The sequence below is a fragment of the Marmota marmota genome, unplaced genomic scaffold (genome assembly GCF_001458135.2).
Source record: "Marmota marmota marmota unplaced genomic scaffold, marMar, whole genome shotgun sequence".
In the NCBI taxonomy this organism is placed as follows: domain Eukaryota; kingdom Metazoa; phylum Chordata; class Mammalia; order Rodentia; family Sciuridae; genus Marmota; species Marmota marmota.
The window spans coordinates 16,340,530-16,352,102 of NW_026000016.1; the positions used below are offsets into that span (position 1 = coordinate 16,340,530).

At 39.0% G+C, this 11,573-nt stretch overlaps 1 protein-coding gene across 1 annotated transcript in view; it reads left to right on the forward strand.

Moving 5' to 3' along the window:
- Window positions 1-11,573, forward strand: part of Kmo (kynurenine 3-monooxygenase) — a 48,964-nt gene that overhangs the window by 6,833 nt on the left and 30,558 nt on the right. The window contains exons 2-3 of the mRNA XM_015483537.2: window positions 5,171-5,240; window positions 5,543-5,640. Of these exons, the coding sequence (XP_015339023.1) occupies window positions 5,171-5,240; window positions 5,543-5,640 (168 nt within the window). The remainder of the gene's footprint in view (window positions 1-5,170; window positions 5,241-5,542; window positions 5,641-11,573) is intronic.

Consider the following 11,573-nt stretch of genomic DNA (forward strand, 5'->3'; position numbering starts at 1 on the left):
CCCACCGTCTTCCAGCCCTGCTATCACCCTGAGTGACTGTTGAAATTCATACTGTTGACCCATCCAGATCCCCAGTCCCTCAGTTCCTTAACCTTCCCATCTCTCCCACTCTCATGACTTCAGACTCCATGTCCTACTGCCCCACATATTTGACTGTCACTCCACCGAATGGTCACATTTGTAGTAAGAGTGTCATATCTAAGACTGTCTGGTTAAAAACTCCCTAACATTCTAGCTTTCTCATTCAGGTACCATAACTGTTCCTGCTAAAGTCATCCTACTTCTCACTGTTCATTGACCCTTCTGTATCTTCCTTCAGTCTTATTCAGCATGGTGGTGATGGTCCGTTAATTCAGCTAATATTCTCAACACCTTTTCTTCATTGTCCTTCCATCTGACCCAACTAGCTAATTCTCCTCCTACTTGATGTCAGAAGTCTTCTTCCTCTGCATTAAAATCCAGGTCAGTGCTACAAGAAAAAGAAATTGTACAACCCTACACCTTGGTGCCATTTATAAATTCATGGTCTCTTTTGTAGTCAGCTTTTTCACTGCTGTGACCAAAAACCTGAAAAGAACAGTTAGAGAAAGATAATTTTATTTGGGGGTCTCATGGTTTCAGAAGTCTCAGTCCACAGATAGCCAACTCCATTCCTGGGGGCCTGAGGCAAGGCAGAACATGATGGCAGAAAATTGTGATGAAGGAAAATGGCTCAGACATCACACCAGGAAGCAGAGACTCCCCTCACACAGACAAAATACATACCCCAAAGGCATGCCCCCAATGACTCACTTCCTCCAGTCACACTCTACTGCCTACAGTTACCACCCCGTTAATTCCTATCAGGAGATTAATGCACAGATTAGGTTAAGGCTTTTACCTAGTACAATCATTTCACCTCTAAACTTTCTTTCATCGTTTTACACATGAGCTTTTGCAGAATACCTCATATCTAAACCGTAATAGTCTCTATCCTAAACTGAATCTCCAATACTGTTCAGCTATACCTCTAGTTGATTAGGTCATGGCCTGGAATCAGATTGGATATATCTGAATCTCAATGCCAACTCTATCACTCATTAGTGCTAACTTAGGTGAGCCACTTAATTTCTTTGTGCTTCAATTTTAATATCTCCAAAATAAGATAATAATAGTATTTAATTAGTAAGACTGCAGTGAAGTTTAAATGAGTTACAATAGTGAATGGTAAATTACAATAATTTCATGAGTATTATATGTTGGTATTATTATTTCTTTAATCAGATTTCACTATTTCATTCTTTGTAGTAGTTATTTTAAACCCATGTGATGTACTTCTCAGAGCCCTCTTTCTCCTGACCCTTATTTGGCTACCCTGCTACTCATCCTACTAGGTTTCTAAGTTTGGCTTTCCTTTTTATTTTTCTAATAAGTCATATCTTACCCCACTCCATACTCCTGAATTTGAATTAAGGATTCTCCCTCTCTACTCTCAATGCTGTATTTCCCCCATCATTCTATGTATCATGCTATTGGTATTAGTCTGTGGTCTCCTTAAGAGGTCTAGGTGTATCTTGTTCTCTGTTTTAATCTCTAGCACCTAGCATGGAGGTGGCACACAGGAAAAAAAAATCAATATATATGTGGTAAATAAATATATAAATAATAAGTGAAAAAATGAAGACTCAAACAAGACTTAAACTCCCTGAGAACAGCAATTATATATTACTGTTGGCATCACCTTAATACCTAGAAAGGAATTTTAAAATGCTAAGGAATCAAGAAATATTTTGCAAATGATCATTTTTCTATCTCTTGAAAATCACTTTTAAGTTTCCAAAATAATTCATATTCTTTGTCAGCTTCATCTCTACATGGCAAAAGAGTCTCATCTCTCAAAGATCAACCAAAGTAACATTATCAACAAAGTTTTTTCCAGTATTCTTGTTCTAGTTATCTATTGCTGTGCAACAAACAACCACAAAACTTAGTGGCCTAAAATGATAATCTGTTATTATACCTCAGGTCTGTGGGTAGTCTGTCATATGGCTGGAGCAGCAACCATCTGTAAAGCTTCACCAATTTGGATATCCAATTTGACACTAGTAGTTGGTGCTGTCAATTGGTGGGTGAGGCTCTTGATTGGAATAACTACACATAGACTGTCCAGGTGGCTTGGGTTTCTCATAAGACTTGGGCCTCCAATATTTACTATTCTTACGTGATAACTGGCTTCCAAAAACAGGAAGCAGAAGCTTCCGGACCAGCTAAACACTATGCTTAGAAATGACTCAAGTATCACTTCTTCTTTTCTTTTTTCTAGTACAGAGGATTGAACCTAGGAGTACTCTACTACTGACCTATATCCCTAACACTTTTTAGTTTTTATTTTGAGACAGGATCTAGCTGAGTTGCCCAGGTTGGTCTCAAATTTGCCATCCTCCTGCCTCAGGCTCCCTAGTAGCTGGGATTACAGGCATGTGCCACCATGCTTTGCTCAAGTGTCACTTCTGCAGCATCTTGTATATTTATTTATTGCACTGCTGGGGATGGAACCTAGGGCCTTGTGCATGCTAGGCAAGCACTTTATCGCTGAGTTACACTAACAGCCTCTAATGAATTTTATTGGTCAAAGCTCTCACGAGCCCTCCTGAATTTAAAAGAATGAAAAAATAATTTGTCTCTTGATGAAGGAATGTCAGGTTACATTACAGAGGACGATAAAAGGTATTGTTATGACCATCTTTGAAAAAATACAATCTGTTATATTCCTTAAGGAAAAATTAGTCCCCCACTTTTTTTTGGTGTGTGTTCATTAGGACTTATATTGCCTGCCTGCTTTTTTTAACCCCCATTTATTTTTAACTGAGCCAAGAGTTCTTTGCAAGGAATTTCTGATGTTAACTTATATGCACACCAAACTTTGAATAAATGGAATAAAATCACAGTTCTCAAATATATAAGTCTTTTAAAAATGTGCTTAGAAGTTTGCGATGGATTTATTATGCATTTTTAAACAATCCATATTAGAAGTTTAAATATTCAGTATTTAAGCTTGGGAAATATTCAATTTCTATGTAAAAAGTGGGCTTTCATACTCAAAAATGGGCTATTAAGCATTAGTTCATACATTTGTCTCTTTTTTACTTAAATTGAGTGTTCACTGGGCACAATAACTTGTTTTGGTAACCTTTAGATTCCTAAAGTTTAGCATAAGTTTTGCATAGCAATTACTCAATAAAGTTTGGTTGTGAATTTTACTTTAAAACATATGATAGAAGCTGGGAATTAAAATGGTGAGCAAAACCGGTCAATACAGCCTAGTGGGGTAAACATATTGATTATAGATTCACTTTAAAGACATAAACTTTCCATTGTGACAAGCTCTTTGTATTGGTTTGCTAGGGTTGCTAAAATTAAGTACTATAAACAGGGTGGCTTAAAGAATACAAATGTATTTTTAAACAATTTTGGAGGCTAGAATTCCAAGGAAAGGGCATCAGGATCTGCTCCAGGTATCTTTCTTTGGCTTGTAGATGGACATCTTCTCCTTAGGTTTCTTCTTCTATTCATGTCTGTATGAGTCCACATTCCCCCTTTTATAAGAATGGTGGTAGTAATACTGGATTTGGGTCCACCCTCATGGTCTCATTTTAACCTGATTATCTCTGTCTACACTTTATCTCCAAATAAGGTACTGAGGGTTGGGACTCCAGTGTATGAGGTTGGAAGGATGCAATTTCGCTTATAACGCTTCTCAGAGGAAAAGTCCACAGCACTCTGAGAATTCATAAGAGGGGAATCTGAGGTGGAGAGGCCAAGGAAGGCTTCCCTGAGGAAGTGAAACTGAGTGGAAACCTGGAGGTTGGGTGGGAGCTTATGAAATCAAGAGGGAAGGGAATTTCTGATCATGGAAATAATATATGGTAAATTCCCCTGTGAGAGAAAGCATTGTGAATACAAGTGGCTGAAAGAAGTCTGGCAAGACTGGGGCAAAAGGGGACATGATCGAATCTGTATAATAAACAAATAAGGAGAAAATCTGAGTCCTATAATGGTGTAATTTTTTCCCCCCAGAGAGAATTTGTTTGCTTCTGTTAGTTGGCTGTGGTTACCAGCAATCCCAGACAAACAGAATCCTCTCAGGAATAGGGATAATTCCCAAACTTTGATCCCTTTGACCACTGGTTCCTTTCCAGTTTACCCTCCTCCTCTTTTGGGTCCTTACCCAATGATGGGGGTTGGGTGGTCTCAAAACTTGCCCTCCTCAACAGAAGTTTGTGTGTTCCAAACTCCAAATTTTGGGCTTCCAGCTTCATGAGTCTATCAAAAATTCTGTTGAAGTTCTCAGCTTCTTCTACATTAGCAGATGCCTATAATGCTTAGGCAGAGAGATTCCACTTCCATGTATAAAACCTTAGAGAAAAATTATCTGATAGGTAACAGAACACATGTACCAAAATGTTCTCTTGAACATGTGAGTCATATTCCCAGACTAGAAACAACTCAAATATCCACTGAGAGTAGGATGGATGAATCATATCTGTGATATTTCATGCAATGAAGAATCAGAGAGGACTAAAAATGGACGATTTGAAGCTAACACATAATTATATGAATGGAATTCATAAATACAATGCTGTGTTAAAGAAGCAAAATGCAAAAAAAAAATACAGAATGATTTTAATTATATGGTTCAAAATTTGGCAAAAGTAAACTATATTGCTTAGTCACATATACATAAATGGTAGAATTATGAAGAAGCAAAGATAGTTATTACAAAAAATCAGAGTAATGTTTACACTAAGTAAGAGTATTGTAACTGGGTGGAGGTGGCAGGGGTGGTGTTAGAGGGGACTGGCAATTTTCTACTTCTTGATCTGAGTAATGATTTTAATATCAAAAAATTCTTTCCAATTATTCTATAAAGTGTACAATGTACACTGTTTCATGTTCTTTCCATATGAAAGTTATATTTCACTATAAAAAGTTTAAAAAAACAAAAAAAGTACATCTAATACTACATCACTAAATCTTGAATTAATCTTACTATTTTTGCAATCAGTATTCTCTAGCAGTAACTGAGTGAAACAATATAACAATCGTGACACCAATATTTTGTTTTGCCAGTAAAAATTCCCTATGTGTGAGATTATATAAAATTTTAAAAATAAATTGTTTTGATTCCTAGGTTGGATCATTAAATGCATGCTTCCTTGCAAAGAGGAATTTCCAAGTTGATGTATATGAAGCTAGGGAAGGTAAGTCAATAGTGAAAAATGTGAGATGTGACCCTAATTCTTTGACCTCTTTTTTTTTTTTAGATTTTTCTGAATACAAAAATGTTTTTAATAAAATAAATTTAAAAATAAGAACTGTTGGATTATTTTTAAAGCCTCAGTGATCTACATTTAATATAATGCTCATTTACTATTTGTAATTTTTAGAAGAGTTTAAGAGTCTTTGAGTTTAATTCTGAATGTAATAGTTTCAGGTGCAACAATATGCTCATCCTCTGCCTATATGGTGTAATTAACCATGGTGTCTGCTTCCAATGTATTAGATATCCGAGTGGCTAACTTTGCACGTGGAAGAAGCATTAACTTGGCCCTTTCTTATAGAGGACGACAGGCGTTGAAAGCCATCGGCCTGGAAGAACAGGTACCTTGTTATTGCGTTTTCTTATAGAAGATAATATTTAATGTTTTTCAAAAAATTCTATGGTCTTGTTTCTATCCTGGTTTGAAGAAACATTTAATGTCAAGAACCGCTGCATGAAAACTCATTCTACAAAAGTTTTCAAACTTCTAAATTTGACATTTTTGACAAACCTGGGGGATTTGAGGTGACAGGGGTCACTACAACCTCACCTGATGACTGCTTCTGACACTGGGCTTTCATAGATTTTGGATCTTTGCCTAAGAAAAAAAAGAGAGTGTGGAAATGGCATCCAGGATGAGAGGTGGCAGATAAAATTCAATTTTATTTATATTACATGGGACCATAATCTCTTATTCTGAACTCTGCACCCCAACAGAGCTTGGAAAATAGAAAAGTTTTCATCACTTATTTAATAACAAAACTTGACCTGACACAAGCCTTTATGGTCTAATTTTAAGATTCTACTTAGTATAAATGTTGTTTTAATTAGCTTTTCCTCACTGTGACCAAAATACCTTACAAGAACAATTTAAAGGAGGAAAAGTTTATATTGGCTCACAATTTCAGAGGTTTAGTCCATGGTTGACTGACTCCATATCTCTGGCCCCAAGGTGAGGTAGAACATCATGGCAGAAGGGTGTGGTAGAGGAAGGCACCTCAGTATGTGACAGCCAGGAAGCAGAGGGAGCTCAGCTCACTAGGGACGAATACCTACCTCAAAGGAAAATCAACAGTGACCTGCCTCCACCATCAACAACCTACCTGCTCATAGTTAACACCCAGTAAATCTGTATCAGTGGGTGGGAGTCGAGACGCAGCCCAGACTGCCCACACCAGCCTGTGTAGGACTCAGGCTCACAGTAGGCCGAGGTCTGCACCTCCACTGGCAGGGCAGAACCCACCAGAGCCTAGCCTCTGGCACAGGACCGCCACTTCCAACCAGCAGACTACCAGGGGAGGTCAAGCCCAGATCCACCCACATTGGCCTGTGCAGGGCCCAGGCTCACAGTAGGCCTGGGTCTACCCCTCCACCAGCAGGCACCCATGGAGCCCAGCTTCTGGCACAGGACTGCCTCTCCTGACCAGCAGACTACCAAAGACATCCAGGTAAAGGATTGGGGAAAATTATACCACCCACATGGACTGTGGAAGCAAGCAGGAGTTTACATCCTGATATCAAATAAAGTACGCTTCAAACTAAAGTCAATCAAAAAGGATAAAGAAGGACACTACGTACTGCTCAAGGAGACCATACACCAACAAGACATAACAATCATAAATATATATGCCCCAAACAATGGTGCAGCTATGTTCATCAAACAAACTCTTCTCAAGTTCAAGAGTCAAATAGACCACAACACAATAATTTCGGGTGACTTTAACACAACTCTTTCATCACTAGATAGATCTTCGAAACAAAAGCTGAACAAAGAAACTGTAGAACTCAGTAACACAATCAATAACTTAGACTTAACTGACATATATAGAATATTCCATCCTTCAACGAGAGAATACACTTTCTTCTAGAAAAAGAACAAATCAACACCCAAAGCCGCAGAAGATAGGAAATAATTTAAATTGGAGCTGAAATCAATGAAATTGAAAAAATTGACAGAACAAAAAGTTCAAAAAAGTTGGTTCTTTGAAAAAATAAATAAAAGTGACAGACCCTTAGCCATGCTAGTTAAGACACGGAGAGAGAAAATTCAAATCACTAACATACATGATGAGAAAGGGAATATCACAACAGACACTACAGAAATACAAAAGATAATTAGAAATTATTTTCAAAACTTGTACTCTAATAAAATAGAAAATATAGAAGACATTGACAAATTTCTAGAATCATATAATTTGCCCAAATTGAATCAGGATGATATGCACAATTTAAACAGATCAATTTCAAGTGATAAAATAGCAGACGCCATCAAAAGACTACCAACCAAGAAAATCCCAGGACCTGATGGATACACAGCCAAGTTCTACAAGACCTTTAAAGAAGAACTAATACCAATACTCTTCAATTTATTTCATGAAATAGAAAAAGAGGGAGCACTTCCAAACTCATTCTATGAGGCCAATATCACCCTGATTCCAAAACCAGGCAAAGACACATCAAAAAAAGAAAACCGCAGACCAATATCTCTAATGAACATAGACACAAAAATTCTCAATAAAATTCTGGCAAATCAAATATAAAAACATCAAAAAGATTATGTACCAAGATCTTATGGGATTCATCCCAGCAATGCAAGTTTGGCTCAACATACGGAAATCAATAAATGTAATTCATCACATCAATAGAAATAAAGATAAGAATCATATGATCATCTCAATAGACATAGAAAAAGCATTTGACAAAATACAGCACCCCTTTATGTTCAAAACACTAGAAAAACTAGGGATAACAGGAACATATTTCAACATCATAAAGGCTGTCTATGCTTAGCCCCAGGCCAACATCATTCTAAATGGAGAAAAATTGAAGACATTGCTGCTAAAAACTGGAACAAGACCAGGATGTCTACTTTCACCACTTCTATTTAACATAGTTATTGGAACACTGGCCAGAGCAATTAGACAAACAAAAGAAATTAAAGGGATACACATAGAAAAAGAAGAATTCAAATTGGAACTATTTGCTGATGATATGATTCTATACCTAGAAGACCCTAAAAGTTTCACAGAAAACTTCTAGGAACTAGTAAATGAATTCAGTCAAGTAGCAGGATATAAAACCAACACCCATAAATCAAAGGCATTCTGTATATCAGTGACAAATCCTCAGAAAGGGAAATGAGGAAAACTACCCCATTTTCAATAGCCTCAAAAATAAAATAAAATACTTAGGCATCAACTTAATGAAAGAGGTGAAAGATCTATATAATGAAAATTACAGAACCCTAAAGAAAGAAGTCAAAGAAGACCTTAGAAGATGGAAAAATCTACCTTGCTCTTGGATAGGCAGAATTAATATTATCAAAATGACCATACCTCCAAAAGCACTATACAGATTTAGTGCAATTCCGATCAAAATTCCAATGACATTCCTCATAGAGACAGAAAAAGCAATCATGAAATTTGTCTGGAAAAATAAGAGACCCAGAATAGCTAAAGCAATCCTTGGCAGGAAGAGTGAAGCAGGTGGCATCACTATACCAGACCTTAAACTATACTACAGAACAATAGTAACAATAACAGCATGGTATTGGCACCAAAACAGACTGGTAGACCAATGGTACAAAACAGAGGGCACAGAGACTAACCTACAAATTTACAATCATCTTATATTAGACAAAGGTGCCAAAAACATGCATTGGAGAAAAGATAGCCTCTTCAATAAATGGTGCTGGGAAAACTGGAAATCTATATGCAACAAAATGAAATTAAACCCCTCTCTCTCACCATGCACAAAACTCCACTCAAAATGGATCAGGAACTTAGGAATAAAAACAGACACCCTGCTTCTCATAGAAGAAAAAGTAGACCCTAATCCATCATGTGGTATTAGGCCCCAACTTCCTTAATAAGACTCCTTTGGCAAAATAATTAAAATAAAGAACAAATATATGGGGTGGACTCAAGTTAAAAAGTTTCTTCTCAGTAAAAGAAACAATGTGTGAGGTGAATAGAGAGCCTACATCTTGGGAACAAATCTTTACCCCTCAAACATCAGATAGAGCACTAATCTCTAGGGTATATAAAGAACTCAAAAAATAAACACCAAAAAACCCCACAAATAACCCAATCAATAAATGGGCCAAGGGCCTAAACAGATACTTCTCAGAAGAGGATATACCATCAATCAATAAATATATGAAAAAATGTTCATTATATCTAGCAATTAGAGAAATGAAAATCAAAACCACTCTAAGATAGCATCTCACTCCAGTCAGAATGGCAGCTATTATAAAGACAAACAAAACAATAAGTGTTGGCAAGGATGTGGGGAAAAAAGTACGCTCATACACTGCTGGTGGGACTGCAAATTGGTGCAATCAATATGAAAAGCAGTATGGAGATTTCTTGGAAAATTGGAAATGGAACCACCATTTGACCCAGCAATTCCTCTCCTCAGTCTATACCCAAAGGACTTAAAAACAGATACTACAGGGACACAGCCACATCAATGTTTATGGCAGCATAATTCACAATAGCTAAACTGTGGAACCAACCTAGATGCCCTTCAGTAGATGAATGGATAAAAACAGTGTGGTATATATACACAATGGAATATTACTCAGCAATAAAAGAGAACAAAACCATGACATTTGCAGGTAAATGGGTGGAGTTAGAGAAGATAATGCTAAGTGAAGTTAGCCAATCCCCAAAAACCTAATACCGAATGTTTTCTTTGATATAAGGAGGCTGATTCATAGTGGGATAGGGAGCGGGAGCATGGGAGGAATAGACGAACTATAGATAGAGCAGAGAGGTTGGAGGACAAGGGAAGAGGCATGGGGTTAGAAATGATGGTGGAGTGTGATGATCATTATTATCCAAAGTACATGTATGAAGACACGAATTGTTGTGAATATACTTTGTATACAAGCAGAGATATGAAAAATTGTGCTCTATGTGTGTAATAAGATTTGTAATGCATTCTGCTGTCACATACAAATTAAAAAAATAAAGAAATTAACTGGGGATATAATGAGGGTTGTTCTGCCTTTTTGAGAGGCTGCCTACAGGGACACATGGTATTTTTTGTTCCCTGCATGGCGAATCCCGCCTTAGTCTCACACTGCTTAGGGGAAGGTAAGGTGCTTCTGGCCCCAACACAAGCCACATCCCTCAACACACATTAGCAGTGATGAAAGTGATGTTTGGCCTCTCTCACCCTGTCACCTTGCCATTTTGTTCAGCATGTGGGTCGAGAAGAGGATGCTCTTTATTGAGCCAACACAAAGACTTCAGTAACAAACAACAGGAACACACTAAAGGTTTATCAATGGAGGGGATAAAAATTTTCCTAGCTATTGGGTAGAACCAGATGAGCTCATTAAACAAGTGTAATTACATGACGAAAGGTGTAATATAGATTCAGCCATAGAACAGGTAATTTCAGGCTGCCATTCGCCTGTGGCTTGCAGACAGATTACTCAGGCTCAATGCTAGATGACCCGCGGAGACTGCTTCTTGGAGCCTGCTCTTATCGGAGCATACACCGAGCACGGAGCGGCTGAGTTCCGGCTCCCGGAACTGCTCTGGCCCAGGGCTAAGGAGCCCGCGGAAACTGCTTCTCGGTCCGGGTCCTGCTGAGTACTGTGAAGGTAAATACCGACCGAGCCTTCATGGGCAGTGGCAACAGGACTGAGACGGGGCCTGTGAGGGCCAGTCAGGACTCACCCATTGCTTTGGTCACCCGGCAAAGGGAACGAAGGGCTGCCATTCGCATAGGATACCAACATGGCAGAGATCTGATGTCATCAGAAAGCTGCGGATGAGAGAACTTCATCAATACCAGCGGCGACAGAAACAGTTGGTCTCCTGGTAGGGAGGGTGAGTCACAGACACCCGAGTCTCTCTCACTTTGTCTTCGAGCCAGAGGGGAGGAGCCGGGCCGCCGCCTGCGCCCGGAGCAGGCCCAGCGGCTCGCCAGCGTGGTGGTCCTGTGACCCCAATTGGAGAGGGGGCGGAGCGAAGCCGCCACCCGTGCCCGCAAGGTGGGCAGACCTGCGACCCAGTGGTACGCAGGCGTGGTAGGAGGGGCAGGTCAGAGCCGCCGCCCGCACCTGCAAGGTAAGCAGACCTGCGACAGACTGGCGGGTCAGGCCCAGCGGCCTGCCAGCATGGTACACACGTCACCCCAACTGGAGTAGGGGCAGAGCAGAGCCTTCACCCACACCTGCAAGGTAGGCAGACCGCCGCCCGACCCTGCAAGGGAGACTTTTCAACTATACAAGAGCAATATAAATATATAGGGGGAAAAA